The sequence below is a fragment of the Rhea americana genome, unplaced genomic scaffold (assembly GCF_003343005.1).
Source record: "Rhea americana isolate MKP2758 unplaced genomic scaffold, rheAme1 scaffold_113, whole genome shotgun sequence".
NCBI lineage: Eukaryota > Metazoa > Chordata > Aves > Rheiformes > Rheidae > Rhea > Rhea americana.
The window spans coordinates 1,271,989-1,290,594 of NW_028185184.1; the positions used below are offsets into that span (position 1 = coordinate 1,271,989).

Genomic DNA, 18,606 nt, shown 5'->3' on the forward strand with positions numbered 1-18,606 from the left:
TGTTGTTACTGCTAGCCAGATACAAGTATTATGTGTAAGCTGGTATGATGTATTACAAAGAGAAAACACCTGCATCTAAGAGGACCTAATGAAAACACCTGACCTCATAATTCTTTCATTTTGATTGCTCTGCATTTCTACTTTCCTCATGCCTTCATACACATGATACACGAGGCTCTGCGATTCCATTAGTCACAGGTGAACGAGTATCTTCCAGGTTTATAGTCTAGACTGGTGCGTGGCTGCAAGTTATTGGGGTGAATTTCAATCTAGAGAGACTGAAGGTGAAGAAAAACAGGGATAAGAAGCGATGTCCCTATAAGTGGACAGTGTTCACCAGGGAAATGAGACACACACACACACACACACACACACACACACACACACACACACACACACAAACACACAAACACAAAAAAAAAATCTTTAAAAATAAGGAAAAGAGCTTTGCTAATCAGCCATATCCCCATGGCAAGGAGCTAAGGACTTTTGCATTCTAACTGCTGGACTGTCTGCATTTATCCAGACATTTGCCAGCTCTAGATTGTTTAGCAAAATGTATTTTGACATCTTGAAATTTGCTTAGAAATAAAAGCTTGTGAGAATAGCTTTGTCCTTTTATAAATCTCATAAGAGCGGCTTTACAGAAGCTTGCATTTGCTTCTAATCCGTAAGCYACATCCAAAGTATTGGCTCCCAATGCTCCTAATCCTGCATATCCTATATTCTCCTCATAGTGATGTAGGACCTGAGTGAGCTGTTTTCATGCAAAAAAAATGTTTACTGAAAAAATGTAGTTGTGGTTGACCTGAAATTATTTGCCAAATWAGTGGATAATTTTGATCAAGAGAAACAAAACAAACTTTCATTTCTGACTGCAAAACTGAGCTATTTTTAAAAAACATCTTTAAAATTATTTAGGATGAGGAAAAATATTTTATTCAGTCTGACATTAGGTATTTGGAGGTTGCCATTCTGGGAGAAAATGAGTATGGGGAAATTTGCTTCAATTTATCAATTAAACCAGACTTAACCTTAATTCTTTTCACACAGAAGGTACCTACAACTTCAGTGAACAATGTCAGCTGATGACATGTTTTTACCAGGAAACAATCTTTAAATCTGTTTGATCACAGGAAGAAAACTAATGCTGCAYTGGGTTTCAAAGACATGTGCCAGTCCCTATGCGTTTATTCTTGTTTAACTGAAGCACAGAGCTTAAGTGATAACGATTTTAGCTTTAGTCATTTATTGTTTGCTTGGGAAGGAAGTATTTTGTTTGGAGAGGATAACAGTGGATTCCTCCAGTGGATGCTGTTCAATTTTTTACTGAAATAAAATCCTCTGTGGTTAATATTAAGTAGCTGTCTTAAAATCCACTGAGCCCTTGTCTGGTATCCATTTAGGTACACCTGTTATTCAAGTGACAGCCACAGATGCTGACGACGCCAACTATGGAAACAGTGCCAAAATTGTGTACAGCATCCTCCAAGGACAGCCATATTTCTCAGTGGATCCAGAAACAGGTTAGCAACTCATGTGGTCCTACTTTTTGTAATGACAGAGATAGTATGCCGGGATCAAGACACTTTTAACTATATTCTAATTTTGCAGCAGATTTATGACATGAAATGACTTATATTGTTGAAGCACAGACATGTAAAAAAACAAAAAGTTATTGTAGAAGAAATGTAGAAGAACTCCCAAAAGTTCACTGTAAGAGTCTACAGTTGAGCAAGGGTGTAGAATATTGTAAAGGATTCAGAGAATCATGAAAGTAATTAAAAGTTTGTTTTACACCATTTTCTGGGAGTTTCATCTGTTCATTTTAAAAAAGGGAGCTGAGCAAGTTCAGATCAGAAGGAGAAAAAAATCCACAAAGGCAACTGAATTATATATTGATAAACATCTGCAATAGATTCTTGATTACTAGCAATTTTTAGGTCAAGATGTTTTTTGAAACTATGTTCTAGTTCTAACACTCATTGGTATTGAAGCAAGATTTAATTAATGGAAGCACCTGAAACTGTCATGGGCATGCTTGGATAATGACTATGATATCTAATTTCCTTTAAAAATAATTTATTTGTGAAACCCAGCAAGGGGTTGTCAAAAGGATAATAAAAGTTACATAGTTACAGTATTAATATGAACTAGCCTAGGATTAAAGTGTTAAGTAGTACTTGAATCTCACAAAGCCACCACCTTTTTACATATAGAAATACTGCTTAAAAATAAAACAAAGCAAAACTGTGAGTGTCTGCTTTCATGACAAGATTTTCTGGGATCTGGATCACAAAAGCATGGAGATCACTTCTCTGTTTAGGGTACAGGATTTTTGGCTTTCCCATCTGCGGTCTCTGTTCTTCCTGTGTGCTGTATAAATTGCTGAGACATTTAAGTTATGTTTATGGAACTGTTATTTGTAGATGAGACACCCAAAGGTGATTTTCCAGCATTAATTTTAAAATATCCAGTTATTTTATTATCTATAGCCCTAGATGATCACTATGGCTCCCATTTATCATTAAAATCTATGGACCTACGAGTAAAATCTGAAATAATGAATCCAAGACAAGACAGAATTCAGAATACCAAAATCTCACTAAGGTTGGAGTTTGTGTATGCTATTAAAATAATAGTCAGAAAAAATAGCTGAAAAGTTTCATTAATTCAACAGTTATATATATTTGTCATCAAAAGAATAATTACATTGATTTAGCACAWCACAAACAGCAAATAATGTCGTTGTTATATTTCTTTCTCTTTTCTTAAAGTCAAATTAAATCAGTAATAGACTGAAAGCCCTATACTTTAAATTGTATTTGCTTGCTACGCACAGTATATCTTACATAAACCCATTTAATTAAAATGTGTGGTTATTTTTCTCCTTATCCTTCCCCTGTCTCTTTTCTCCAAGGCATAATCAAAACTGCTTTACCAGACATGAGCAGAGAAAACAGGGAACAGTATCAAGTGGTCATCCAGGCCAAAGATATGGGAGGCCAGATGGGAGGACTATCAGGGACCACCACGGTGAACATCACACTGACAGATGTCAACGACAATCCACCTCGATTCCCACAGAGTATGGAACATCTATCAGTACTTTTATTTTTCAAAGAATTTCTCTAAAATCACTTTTTTCATGTCACCATCTGGAATCTTTTCTCTCTCTTTTTTTTTGATTCATTTTAATAAATATAAGCCCACTGATGTGTCTGTTTATGCTGCAGCATTATTAAGGCAAACAGGAATTTCTGACTCCTTTTTGTAAAGGCAAACTATTTCATGGATTAGTAAACTTACTTCCCACCTCTGTTCACAGTAATGTTAGCAGTAACAATAACCTAGGCTAATTACAGGGATGTAATTACAGAAATTTCATAACATCTAGGGTTCTGTCTTTGAAGACAACCCCACATATTTAGGCAAGCAAGCAAGTCACCAAATTTTCTAGCCTACCAGCGTGCACAGTCAGAGTTGGTGGGTGGTATGCTCTGCTGGAAATCTGACCATTTGGTTTAGGTACTTGTAATCTGCGTTCAGCTCTTGATGTTGAATGCTTTTGATAATCTAGACCACATTAAACATGATTAAGGTTTTTAAAAGTATCTCTGTAGACTAAAAACTGGCAAACAACAGAAAGCTGCACAATAGAGAAATCTTCGCAATGTACTACAGATCCTTTCATCCTCAGCCACCGGTTTAAAACCAATCCCGAGCTGTTACAATCAGTGTCCAGTAACTATTTGATAGTCTGTAGATATAAGAAATTTACAGCCGCAGTTCAGCACCTGCTGGAAAAACGTCCATATTATAAAATTTGAATTGCTTGTTGGCACTGATTGGGGACCTGACTGGCTCTTTKAACAGATTCGCCAAGGACGGAACAAATGAGACTGATTTAGAAAATGCTCTCCTGGACTTAAAGAAACTTGAAAAGCACTTCAGTGCTGTGGCAATAAGTACAATCAGGATAGCGTAAGCAAATCAACCTAGAACAGATTTTTAAAAATATTAGAAAACTCTGAAAGTATGGAAGAGAGGTTTTCTTTAAGTTTCATATAATGTTTTTTTCTCCTTTCATGGTAACAGATTGCTTTTTGGAAAAGAGGGGGAGTAACAGTACTGAGGATCTTGCAAAGAAAATGTTATTTAAATTCATAGTCAAAGTTTAATTGCTGAGAGTCACCTTCACATGGCAAACTSAAGCCACAAATTCTTAACTAACTTTCCTGTTTGACTACAGGAGCCATAATATTTTGGCAAATAGGAATCCTTGAACTTAAATTAGAATTCAGTGTATTGYATTGTAGGCTTGGCTGCTGAGTTAAAAATAAAAACAACAAAAAAGAGAGAGAGATAAAAGATAAAAAATGAAAGATGCACAGAACTGCAAAATAACTTTGGCTTCTCAGGCTCTTTAGTCTTTGCTCCTTCTGTTGCTCTTCTTTCAAGTTTARCTGAAGCTCGATCTGAAAAACAGTGAAGTCTATGGAAGTTCTGAAGATTTCAATAACCTTTGGTTTAGGTCCTTAATTGTAGAGAAATTCACATAGTTTAATGCCTCACAAAACACTCTCTGTAGCTTGCTACTTTAAACTTCACTGAAACACATAGCACAGGCTATAGATGACCTGCTCCAGAACGAATGCAGGGGTGTAATTTTCATGTTGCTGATGACTCTTCCCTCTTATTTTCTTTTTTCCTCAGCAGAGCAGTTTTCAACACTTCCTGGTAAATCAAACATAAAGAAACATCTGGAGGTTTTGATTTCTTCTCAGATAGTTATGAACTGGAGCATGTCTTCAAAGGACTAAGTAGTTCTGGGAGTCTGCTCCTTCCGAATACAATAACCTTCCCTTTTCTCTCATGTGAGGCAACAGTAAGTCAAAGTGTGGCCCAGAGCAGAAGGTAAACTGAAAGTGGGGGCAAAAGGAATTAATGCCAAAGTACAGAAGAACTAAAGATTGGTTTCTGAGAGGCGTCAGAAGAAAGGAAAAATAGCAGTCTGCAGTGCGAAGCATCAGCTGTTCAGGCTGCAGTGAGGATGAATTAATTTTCTGCTTTATTTTGTGTCCTGGAAGGCACTTTGGCCTTACCCAGTTATAAGGCCTGAGTCTTTTAATGGTTTAACGGCAGTGGGGGGAAAGCCTCTTCAGAACTGCACCGTAATGAAAACCTTACATTTTTGGAATTCAGTTGGCCCCTAAGCCAAACTAGCCATCTCGCATGCCAGATATGCGCAGCACTCACACAGTGCCACAAGTAATGCTTTCAAAAGCATTTATAATAGTTATTTCTTCCGGAAGAAGTCGTAAGTGGCATGATTAAATCTGCTCTCACCGTATGGCTGGCTCCCCTGCCACACCCCCAAATTTGAGCAAGCCTTCAAACTTAGGGTTAGCTTTCAGGAATCCTAACCTTCACCCCACTTTCAGCTTGTTTCAAGGGAATAACGTGCATTTTAGTCTGTGTGGATTGCAGCCRAACAGTCTACTGCTGGGCTTTCACTTAGAGCCTTGAATTTGTAACAGCAAATGCAATTTAGCATCAAGCATTAGCTTCCATTTTGTTACATATCTATATAAATATAGGGTATTTCCAGTGACACTCTTTTGTACTTAGAGTATACAATTGAGGATAGAGACTCATTCAGCACTCAAATGTCTGCTGTAGTCCTCGTACTTAGAAGGAACCTTTGGGACCATTTAAATGCCTTGAAAGAAAGCAAAAGACATGTAAATATAAGAAATGGGCCAGCTCCAAAAGAGACACTTGACTGTGTTACACTACGAGTCAATGCAATTTAAACAGGTCCTTTCCACACTATTCAAACAAGGATTGTGCATCTTGCCAGATGCCAGTTTTGTCCAGTCCAGATCTCTGCAATATTTTTCCAGTGCTACCGCTTCACTCAGTAAATTGATATTAATTAACATGAGTAAATAGCTGAAAATAAATATTGGGTTCTGGAATGTAAAATATTGAAAATATCAGAAAAATCTTACATTTTCTTTCTAGTAAATAACTGAAAATACTAATTTAGAAACATACTGAGTCTTACCAGTGATGAAAGGTCGTCATTGCCAAGTTTTAACCGGTCAATAAAACCATGTGATTAATTCCTTTTCTGCAACAACATGTCTTTCTAATTACATTTTATTGCAAATCTTGTCAGAAAATACATACAAATTCACTTTTCATACACATATTCAAGATTAAAATGTCTATGTAATCAGAATTCTTTCTAGCAAAACCTGATTATAAAAACATTAAATGAARCCAACCATTAAAAGAGCACAAAAAGTATGTGCAGAGTAAATTAAAGAAAATCTGAACGTATCTGCATTTCAATTAACTATAGCAATTAACATGAACATGTATCCAAATGCTCTTTACCATGACTCTTCAGTATGTATTACCAATAACGGCTGAATGAATTACTTTCAGATAAAATACCTAAAACTTTTGAATACATATTTAAAAGGAGAAAAAAAAAAATCCTATTCTATTTTAGCCTCCTTCCAAAATCCACGTTGGTTTCTAAAACTCTGGTGTCTTGGGAAAACAAAACAACCCCCCCCCCACTACTTTTATCTGGGAACTTTTCTAGAGGATTGAGAAGGGGAAAAAAAGCCTATACTGTTAAATAATCAATGTTAGAATCAGTATCATATTATTGTGCTTTTGTGTTCCTTATAGCTGAAGAATAAGGGGGGGATGGAGGGAAGAGAAGCATTAAAAGCACAGTACTAAATGGCTTTGAAGAATCACTTGAAAAATTTTTGACAGTTTGTCAATCAGCTCTGAACATGTTTTAAAGTTTACTATGATGACTAATGGATTTTTTTCTTAAAATGTATCAAACTCCAAGTTACTTAAAAAATCCAGGTGAAACTGAAGATGTTTATTACTCAGAGGAACAAAGGTCCTCAAAAGAATAAATGCTTGATTTCGATCTTCCAGGCACCTACCAGTTCAGCTCTCCTGAATCTGCACCACCTGGGACTCCTCTTGGCAGAATTAAAGCCAATGACCCCGATGTGGGTGAAAATGCAGAGACAGAGTACAGCATCTCCAGTGGGGATGGATCAGACATGTTTGACATCATCACTGACAAGGACACACAGGAAGGGATTATAACTGTCAAAAAGGTTTATTTTTTCTCCCTCTCTTTTATATGTACTTAGCTCTCCAGGTGTTATGGCTATTTTATCTTTTTCCAGGGGAAGGGAGGGTAAATCTCACAAGAGGTCAGGTTGCCAAGGAGTTGTTGTATTAGTTTTGTTCTTCTCTTTCTTCAGCATATATCTGTTACTTTCAAGTCTTGAGGGAAATTTCCTGGCATGTCACTTCACATAAAGCAATATTTCAGTGGCTGCTGTCTTTTCGGTGTATATACTCTCGCATACCGTAGCTCTGAATTGGGGCTGTGAAAACCTGGAGGAGTTCAGTTCAGTGGGGTTCACCAGCTGACTGCTGCAGCGAGGCTCACACAAGTCAGAGGCTTGCCTGAAGGTTTAAATTTGATGAAYTTATACCTCTAAGGTTAACCTGTTCCTCTCTAATCTGTCTGGTAATCTGCAGGAGTCTCTTATCCAGAACACTAGGCTCAAACCTTCAACACCTAAAAACTCTATTGGTTTAAGTCTAACCTTGGTGAAACCTAAGTTGCTGGATATCGTGTCAGTGGAGGCCCGAAGAGGAAAGGAATAGGCAGAAATTTAATTCAAAATACCATCTCTAATTGATTTATTGATTGCTTTTTSGAGTTCAGACTATTAAAAAAATCTGTAATGGTGTTACTGAACTACCGTTACAATTACTTTATGTTAAACGTTAGAATGGATCCTATAAGGAAGTTTCATCTGTTAATATCTGCTATGAACACTATACTCAGTTCTATTCTTATGCTGTCAGTTATGAAAAATGTGTATTTACATAAAATATAGATTTATACACATCTGTTTTTGGAGAGCTGCCTGAGTACGTGTGTGTATGTGCATGTATACCTGTGTATCTATGAATGCATAGGTGTATAAGTACATTTATGTATATATCTATATAAACCTGAGTAGTTTGAGGATCATCCAGATTAGTTAATAAACAGCATTGCCCCAAAATCGGAATGTCTAGTTCACACGGAATTTCTATAATTCAGGTAAGGGGAATCTACACTTTTTATTTCTCATCTCTAAAAAAAAAAAATGGACGTCTGGATGATGTGCTAGAAAACACTGACAGCTGGTATTACTGAAACGGAAAGAAATGCATGTTGGGACACAAGCTTCAAAGTGAAAAGGACAGTTTTGTTAATGTTTCTCCTGATAGCGGAATGTCAGTGTCAGTCATCATCAAGGATCACAGGCTCTGCAGTTTCTGTACAGCTCTACCTTAAATCTGGCATTTCCCCAATTTTTGAGAGTTAATTTCCCTGTAGCAAGTATTAGACATGTGGGTAAGTGTGGATACAGAGGTTATAATGTAAATGTCRCATATATTGGAAATAGAGTTCAAAGTTTTTCTTCTCACTCTGGAAGACAGGCCAGGGGCAAGTCTGTTTTGCTCCTGATACAGTACAGGCAAAAGTAGATGGTAAGGGAGAGAGGAAAGTGCACASAGAGAACCTTTAAGAGCTGGGATAACTTCATGTTACTGCTATAGAGGTGAGAAAAATAAGATTATGAGTAACTCCTACCTCTGGAAAGAGTCTTCATACTTTTTTGTAGCTTGATCCCTACTGCAACAGCAAATCTGGTTTTCCAGGAATCTGAACAAGTAATAGGCAGAGGGCCAATAATTGGCTTGTTGTTCTGTAAAATTCTCAAATTTTCCTATGCCTAGAACAAGCCCTAATGTACTGCATCCTTTCCAAGATGGATGAAATTTTAGAACTTTTGCACTTAAAATGCCTAGACCTCTGGTTCAGCACTATAAAACTGACTCACTTTTCTTGTAAAATGACATCATTTTCTTTTATTATTATTTGCTCCCCAGCAGCTGGATTTTGAGAACAAGATGTTATACACCTTAAGAGTGGAAGCAATCAACACTCATCCTGATCCTCGYTTTCTTCAGCTGGGGCCATTTAAAGACACAGCTCTGGTCAAAATTTCTGTGGAAGACATAGATGAGCCTCCAGTGTTCAGCAGATCCTCTTATTTAATAGAAGTAGATGAAGATGCCAAAGAAGGAAGTATTATTGGGCAGGTTGTAGCGCAAGATCCRGACATAACCAAGAATGCAATAAAGTAAGTGCTCGCACAAAAATAAAGTGATTTAGATGTAGATCAAATCTTGCACACAAAATGTGATAAGTACACAATGTAGGAGTGAGGCACTTGTGTAACTATCCCCGTAGGGGTCACTGAAAAAAATGTGAAGTAGAGAAATGTCTATGAGAGCTTGTAATGACAAACACTGTTAACAGAATATAGGAGATCTTTCTGAAAGAGAGCCTGTAGGCGCTAGGTAAAAGGAAAGGAGGGGTCAGCATTTAACACGCATCATGTTCCAGCGCCTTCACCAAACCTTTCACAAGATTATGCTTTTATGCCCTGTTTACAAAGTCAGACCGATGTAAGATACTCAAATAGTGTGTGTTTACCTCCCTGCTGGCTGATAGCAGTCAGCCTTCTGTATCGCACCTTTCGCAGTTCCAGTGAGGAAAATAGCCCCCTAGACATTACACTGCCTACCCTGTTCCACAGCTTAACTATTTAATGATCACCATTTGTACAGTATGCTAAATAAGAAATGACTATGAGAAAGTCATAACAATTAGAGGTAAATGTTCAGTGCTGTGAAATTGCTGTAATTGTTAGCCATCTGCTATTATTATTTGCAGTGACAAACACAGCACTGAAATTTGTATATTCACCATGCAACTGATTAGGAAACCTGGTTTCTACATTTCTGAAAAAAAATGGATATGACCTGCAATAGTACTATTTGGAGAAGGAGCTATGAGTGGGGAAAGGAAATAAAACATTTTTAAGTAATCTATGTTAATAATAATAATAATAATAAWAAAATCTGTTTATGGATGGCAATTACTAACCTCTAGATCCAAAAACACCTATAAAAATGACCTTTTCCTTGATAGGAAAGCTTTAAGCAAGGGAAAGTATCATAAAATTAGATTTTAAGGACTTCCATCTTAAAAAGCAACACAATCCAAAGATTTTCTGGTGATTTTGATGGTCCCTATGACATAACAAAAGTATCTGTTTTTCAAGTGATATTTAGTTATATCTGAAATGTGTGTCCTTTGATGGCTGAGCTCTCCAGAAAGCAATTAACTTGTGAAAATGCTATCTAAGGATGTTCATTTCTAGTTAAGCCACTGCTATCCTGGAATTCACATTATAAGCTAAAATAAGATTTTGAATATCAACCTCTAATAAACCGCCTACATAAATGGTTTTCCCTTCATCTCCTTCGCTGGTTTTAAAACCTGTTTCTCAGAATTTGCAACATGCTGTTCTCCTTAAGCATTTGCAGGGAAGCTTAGGCACTTGCTAGGAAAAYATCCCTTATTAACCACAGGTAAAATTTTTATAGGTGCCTACAAGCTAAAGGGTAAGAGCAGACATTGACACTCAACTGTACTGTATTTTGACAGATATTCTGTGGATCGACACACTGACCTTGACAGAATATTCAACATCTATTCAGGAAATGGATCCTTATTCATCTCCAAGACACTTGACCGTGAAGAAACTCCCTGGCACAATATTACTGTCATAGCAACTGAAATAAGTAAGTATTTATTTAAGAAGAACATTAGAACTAACTAACTAAATATATAAAAATTTACAGCATTCATGATTTATCTTGTTTCATTAACCTTGCCCTTACTCAAATATTATCAATGGACAAAGTATCTTTAAGCTCAGCTTATTACTTTAGGAATATTTTTGCCCACTGGAGAAAAGATGGTTTGAAATTCTCAGGCTCAACAAAACTGTGTAGAGGATGTATTAGACAAGTGAAATGGTTCCCTGAGAATTTCCAGAAATTAATTAAGTGCAGGAGAGATATATCAAGTTTATCCTCTACTTAGTCTTCTATTCAAGAGAAATCTTTGTCAAAAATAGGCCATGGCTGGACAAATAAAACAGTGTCAGAACAACCCTTTCAATCCAGGGAGGAAATATTTAAGTTCAATCTGCTGTAACCTAACTCAGGAAACAGCTTCAGCTGACRCCAAGACTAGAGAAAACTACTTCCTCCCCAGGCCTGAAGGAGACCCTGGCCCTGAGTCTTTCACCCAGATTCTTCACTGTTTTGTGGGACACTTTTGCTGGGCACATCTGGATGCCTCTTGCCTGTCCTTTCCTTTCCAGCCAACTAATAATGGGCATCAGAGGGGGAACAGAGAGTGTCCCTGATTACAGGAACAGCTTTTACAGCTCTTCTCCTTCTTATCACTTTCTTCATGCTCCTTTATGGACCCCCCAGGTGTCTATGAGCTTAACAAGCCTGGGGGAGGTGTTTGGTACATTATATAGAGGTATAGAGGTACATTACATACCCATTTTCAGAAAGACTGGTATCTTTTCTTCATGCAAAACTCTTTCATTGTATTGTCAAATATGGTCTCCATTTTCAATATTTCTGCTGCAAGATTCATCTCCAGCTACAGCTTGACCCGGGAGGGCGAGTTTGTGAATAACTGACGATAACAGCTATGCATATCCAATTTTTGTTTTAACATTCAAAGGGGCAACAAGGGACAATTTTTATTAATTTTTTAGTTGACTGACACAATTTAACTGGTTTTCTGCTTTGAACCAGTAAATGCTACTCTTGACAGCTCCACCTCAGGAAACAGCTCTTTGAAATGACTCATTTACTGCACTGATGTGTGGAATACAAGTCAGACATCAATAATAACTCAGTAGCCTGTTTTTAATGAAAATCAATTAAAACAGACATTGCATTATTTCAAAATAAATGTACTACAATAACTTGTTTTGAATACAGGTATGGCTCTTAAGCATATCAAATGTATGCCTGTAGAAAATTAAACAGTTATTTTAATATGATTAAGATAAATTAGCATTTCTGATACATATCAGAAAAACCATATTTGATAATTTCAGGTCTTTCCACAAATTGTTAATCTTTACATTGAACTGTGAATTATTTTCTTTTTTCCAGATAATCCTAAACAAAGTAGCCAGGTACCTGTCTTCATCCGGATTTTAGACATAAATGATCATGCACCGGAATTTGCCAAATACTATGAAACATTTGTTTGTGAAAATGCAAAAGCAGGACAGGTAAATACATATTTATGTCACTAGAGAACTTGTAACGAAACTATCCTAGAATACTGTGAAGACTTCAATGCATCATAATTTGAATGGATGAAAACCAACTCCTCCTCTTTATTTTCTGCATTTATTTTCCTACTGAAACTACTTGTTGATTCAAAGAAGGTTTTAGGAGATAAAAGGATGTAGGATTTGACACTAATATAATACAATACAAAACCTTAGTTTAAGGTGGGTTCTTTTCCCCAACGAKATCAGAAAATATTTTTCAGAAATTGTCTCGCATAATGCCACAAAAAAATTATATTATCAGATAATCCAGTTCCCTTCTAGATTTTTTTTCCAAGCCTTAACTGATGCAGTCATGTCCTCAAGTATAAAAAAAGCAAGAAAATACTTTCTTATGCTAATATCAAGGAGGAACATGAAAAAAAGTCTACAAAATTAAAAGAGAATGCACTGGTTTCGACTGTAAATTAAAATTCAGTCTGGGTTTGAGCTGAATTTAGGCAAAGGTTATGTGTATCCCTTTCTAAACTATCTCAGCAATTCTGTACTGAAAATAGCATGCATGTCACCTGAAGTTGATGGGGGACCTCAGGTCCTGTGGAACTACAAAAAGAGCAAGTACGTGTAATCTGCCAGTTGAAATTCAAATGACGTTTTACAACTTATTTAAAAGTTACATATATATGTAGTACATATAATATGTAATATTATATGTAATATGTAATTTTTATGTAATATATAATAATAAATATATACACATATACACATACACACACACACATACATACAAATGAGGAAAAAAAAGAGGATATAGTGAAATGATGGAATTTACATTCAACTCTACTCATTTTTCATTCAGTGCAACTAATTCTGGAAGTTAGGCAAATGAGTTACAAAGGCACAAGATACCTTGAATGAAATCAATTGGCTTCTGAAAAGGTTCCTAGCCATTTTTTTTTTCTCTGAGTCTTACTATTTTTCATGCAAACGACACATACTGAGAAATATGTGTATCAAAATGCAGTGACACATTAAATTTAAACAGTAGAGAGAATTATAACATCAGAAAAATGACAAGGGTGCTCTTTTCAAAACAACTATAGTTTATGATCAGAACATAGTGTCTTAACCAGTGATATAAATTATCACATAAAGTATACAATTCAAGGCTTACAGAATGAACAAAGCTATTCCCCAAACTTCTGTTTATTGTACCCTCATAGTTTCATTTTATGATTTATAACCTGCTTTTCTAGCTTGAGTACATTCAGATAACTCTAGCCATTTATACTGAATAACTGGCATGTGACCTAATTGCTCTCTATGCAACAAAATCTCTTTGCATGACATGAAATTGAAAACAAATAAATCTGGAAATCTTAGTATAATGACCGATAGCAGGAATGTTATACTTTAATTGCATAATATGAAGAAAGGTTCCMCAATTTTCCAAATGAAAGTTCCAATAAAATTAATCATGTGCAATATTGTGACCCAGCAAACCCAACTCTGCTTGTGTATTTGAACSAGATTCAATCCACGTGTATCACTTGTCAGTTTCCTTCACCTAAAAACCAGGTAGTCCAGCACGCTTGGTGAAATATCCAATATACAGCATTTCATTTATCTTTCTGGTTAATTTTATACATTTCTAAATACAGAGATGACAGAGACCTGTTAGCTAGACAGGTCTAATGTTATACAGACCTCCCATCCATCTGGCCTATCAATGTAATTCYAGGAAATATTTTACCTAACTGAAAAAATCTATAATAACACTATATAGTATATAATATATAATACTACAAAGAGAGTGTACATCAAGTGTAATTCCCTACAGCTCTCATTCCTACTCACGTTATAGTCATACATAATTTGTGGTGCTTGTAGCTGCAGAAGAATGGGAGATCCAGGTTTTCTTCTATTTTTTTTTTTCACAACCGGATTCTTCAAAATCTGAATTCATATTTCGACACTGGCTTAGAGTTTCAGAAACAAATAACTTTCAATAAGTGACACTATTTTTATTTTGATGCCTAAAAAGAATAGCAAATAATATAGAGATGCAAACTTGAACATTTTGGGCATAGACGCTATGTTCTGGATAGCCTGTACACTATAATGCTCATGTTTATCAGTCTTCCAATAATAGCAAAAAGATATTAAACCATGTTGTTTTCCTTTAGTACTATTCCTCCTTATTTTAGAGATCAGCTAAAGCAGCTGGCTTATTAGTATCATAATTGCTTCCTGACACATCACAGTAGTGCTTCTACCTCTGGTGCCCACAGCAGGAGGGCCACATTGAGAAGATAAATATATTTGGTTAATTATTGAAAGTTTTTTTTTTTTTTTTAATCGGGACCAGCTATTAATCACACTGCTCTCTAGGTCTCAGTCGCACCAGGAAGCAGTCAGAATGATCAAATATTGCTTTCCACCGCCAAGTTACATTACTCATTCTCAACATCAGCAGATATTAGARGCTCCATTTGTGTTTTTTTGAGATAGCCTTAGGAGGGTCATTGGAGAGAAAAACCCTACAAACTATCTCCTCTCCTCCTGCCACTCCTGCGTCTCCAAACAACAATATAATTTGGRAGAAATATTATCACTAGAGATACATAAGCAGCTGCATTAGATTTGTCACCGTGAGCCCTGTTCCACCGGCTAATCCACAGGCTAAAGAGGAATACGACCTAGCCTTCCCCTCACACAATTTAGAAATCCCTAATCCTTCAGTGGCCAGCAAGAGCCCCAGGGACTCTTAGTGGGAAAGGTGCTCGTACCAGTTCTCTCATGCCCTTGTCATGGGAATTAATTGGGACTTTTTAGAGGATCAGTCCTCTCCATGGAAACGAGCAAGACTGAGTTGAATAGGAGACTGAATCAAGTGAAAAACTGGGTGGTAACCGTTCAGCTAATTTAAACATCCATCAACTACAATATCAAAAAAAAAAAAAAAAATCTTTTTTTTCCACCTCTTGATGCTATATTCTTTCCTGCCATTCAGAGGCTCCCAAATGTCAGAACATAGGAGTTTTGTTTTGCCATTCAGAAAGCTGGCAGATTTCCCTTTTCACCACTCTGCATAMACTCCCATTTTAAAATGGGCAGCCAGAGATCACATTCTTCATGCGGCCATTTCTAGTTAATCAGTCTCAAATTGTTTATACATTATAGCTGCCTTTTCTAGGTAGACACCTATTGACTTCATTTGGTGAGAGACCCAYGTTAATGCTCTTTTTCTCTCTTAAAGTAGGAATTATAGTTCAATGGAGACTTTTCCAACTTCTGGTAAGCATTCAGTCCTGCTTAAAAGCTGCCAAAATATGTATGGAACAAAGCTAACACGTGAAAAACATATTATGTTTGTTCAGGAAGCATGAAACTTCATTAAATAGCAGGTATTTTAGAACATTTCATAAGACATAATGCGTCAAGACCAAAGGTCTATTTGTGTTTGCACGTACGGCGCTAGCGYGATTGGTGTTGCTTTCTGTAGCCAACATCATACAGCAACACAGGCTATAATCATACCTGAATATGTTTGATCTGTCAGCCTCCTAAATGGCARGACAGGTAGCCATTTACAGCTGAACTGGCTTCAAAATGCCTCTGCAGGGGAAGGGCCTTAAACCATACTATCGCTTCACTTGCAGAGAAGTGCAGCCTCTTCCAAATCTGCTACAAAATCTTCATTTCAGAAGCTTATCACTGTGCTATGTTAGCATCTTTTTCAAGAATATCTAATGATTGGCCCTTCTTGAGCATATGGGTAGGAAAAGGAGTGAGSGAAAGAGAAAACAAGAGAAACAGGTAGATACTCTCCTGTCTTTCTCCCCATAGCCTCCCTTAACAACTACACTCATGATTGTTAAAAGCACAGGCTCTCCAATAACATACTTTACATAGCTTATCACAGATAAAGTATGTGTGGGGGTCCTCCTAGATTAACTGAAAAAATATTTGCAGAACAAAACAAACTCAGTAAATTGCAAGAAACGACAAAGACACGGCTCCACTATCTGAGATTTGTTCTGTTCCCTCCTAAACCACTTCTAAAAAAAGCAACAAACAAAACCCAACAACAAAATACCACAAACATTCCTTTTGCAAGTGACTAGTGATATTTTCTTAAGTTTCATCTCAGAAGCTGGCAGAGCTAGAGAAAATGACAGTTGAAAAATTGTCCTGTGTTATACAATATCCAGGTTTAACTAAGGACATAACATAACAAGAATCAAAGCCCAAACACTTCAAATGAACTCAAGGCGGGTATATAATCCCATACTTGAAGAAGAACAAAAATTCAGCAGCTGTTACTGTGAAGCTTCTCTTGCTCAACAATGTCAGTCTCCAGTGGTCTTACTTCTCCGACATGGGACRTGCAAATTTCATCCTGTATGACAACTGCATTGTTTTTAAAGCTTCCGAAAGACACTGTCTAAAACAGCACAGAATCCTTAAAGTTATTTTTCACTGTCTTATGTAAAGTGAATGATAAAAGAAGGAATTTGAAAAAAAAAAAGTTTTAAAAAATAGATACTAATGATTAATTATGCTGGCTGATGTCTTGAAAAGTAGCAGCAAAATGCCTTGGGGACAGTCTGATTGTCTAAAATTTTGATTTATTAGAAGAAAATTTTAACCTGAAAATCTATTCCGTCTGTCCTCCCATAGTCCTCATCTTTTCCACTTTCTTCAACAAACGTTTTAAGAACACCTCTAAAGCATGTTACTGCATCATTAAAATGTGTACCCTGGAGTCCAGATGCGGCTATGATTCGTACACAAGACATACCAATCTAGTGCAGGCTGAAAAGCTCACATAAAAAAGGGCTAACTAATGCTGATCTCAATACTGTTAAAGATACGCTGTCAGCTTAACTTTACCTTAATGATCCCTATGCTTGCTTTCAGGGGCAAGCCCAAGGCTGAGCCCATGACTCAGGATTCCTAGCTATGCATCCCACCTTGCCCAGAAGCACGGTCTCAGGAAGAGCAASGACATGCTCTGAAGTGCTCAATGACCCTTTTTATTTCAAAATGCCCCCAATTAGCTCTTACCCACTTCCTGTCTTTCAAAGTGTTAAAAAAATAAATTAAAAAAAATAAAGAGTACAGGCTATACCTAGGGAGGTACCAGAAATACATAGGGAATCTGTCTGCAAGGCAGCCCTATGCACAGAAATCAGTGAACGTCATACTTCTCACTGTTCCAGATTACTTTTTCAGAGGTGAATATAAATATGAATATAAATAACCTAAAATCAAGTTTGACTGCAGCGTAAGTCATGGTTTAAGAAAGCAGCAGTCTGGAGAAAAAGACAAAATAGTATTATATCCAAAATGTACGGATGCCACTGGGAAATAGGCACAAACCCTTTAATGGAATCCCTGGCCCTACCATGAAAAAAAAATCCTCCAACTTCAAGGGGAATAATTTCTCATTCACAACTCCCCCCATACCACCAGACTATAAAACTACTTCATCCTGAGTATAAAAGAGAAAGCTTTATGGCAAAGCTTAAGCTTGAATTTTCAGTATCCTCAAAGATAAGTGACCACTAAGAATTTGAGTTTGCACTATAAAATCCACTACAGATATAGTGTGTGAGCAATAAACAAATAAATAAAGAGCAATAAAAATGTTATTTCTTCAAACACACACACAGAAGAGCATGTACGTGTGTGTGTGCGCACATGCGTGTGTGCGCGCACACACACACACACACAGAGCACAAAAGAAATAACAGCAATGCTTCATTTTCCAAATTGAGTCCAGTCACATGGGAAGTTATAGAAGAAGGAAAAAAAAATAGTATATTTTTTCCTCTAAGTCTGATATGCTTGAATCATATTAGAGTAAAAGTCATTTTCTTGAAATAACTCTTYCCTCATAAATCTTGCAGTGCCAGAGATCTTACTCTGAAATCTTGGTGAAGAGTGATCATAACTCAATGTCCAGAACTGCTTCAAAAGGGAAGAAGAATGCATTACCAACAAGAAATTACAAAAAGTACACAAAACAACATTAGATTTACTCTTAAATCTGCTATATTCAAAAATAGCTACATCTCTTTAATTTCTACAGTGATTATCATTAACATTGTCTCTTTTATTTACAGTTGTATAGCTGAAAAAAAACTTAATTAGATAATATTTCTAATTTCCTTTCACCTATTCATCATTTGGAAAAATTCACCTGCAATCTCCCTTTCTCATTGTTCTTTTATTCTTCCATCTTTCCTGGTGGAAGAACAGCTGGTTGTCAATTTATGCAGCCAATAGCTAGAGCAGGTAATAA

General features: G+C 36.5%; 1 protein-coding gene across 1 annotated transcript in view; it reads left to right on the forward strand.

Moving 5' to 3' along the window:
• The window catches only part of LOC146600859 (cadherin-9), a 68,465-nt gene that overhangs the window by 43,648 nt on the left and 6,211 nt on the right, over nucleotides 1–18,606 (forward strand). Inside the window, exons 3-8 of the mRNA XM_085316577.1 lie at nucleotides 1,407–1,526; nucleotides 2,921–3,088; nucleotides 6,973–7,160; nucleotides 9,004–9,257; nucleotides 10,631–10,767; nucleotides 12,172–12,293. Of these exons, the coding sequence (XP_085172703.1) occupies nucleotides 1,407–1,526; nucleotides 2,921–3,088; nucleotides 6,973–7,160; nucleotides 9,004–9,257; nucleotides 10,631–10,767; nucleotides 12,172–12,293 (989 nt within the window). The remainder of the gene's footprint in view (nucleotides 1–1,406; nucleotides 1,527–2,920; nucleotides 3,089–6,972; nucleotides 7,161–9,003; nucleotides 9,258–10,630; nucleotides 10,768–12,171; nucleotides 12,294–18,606) is intronic.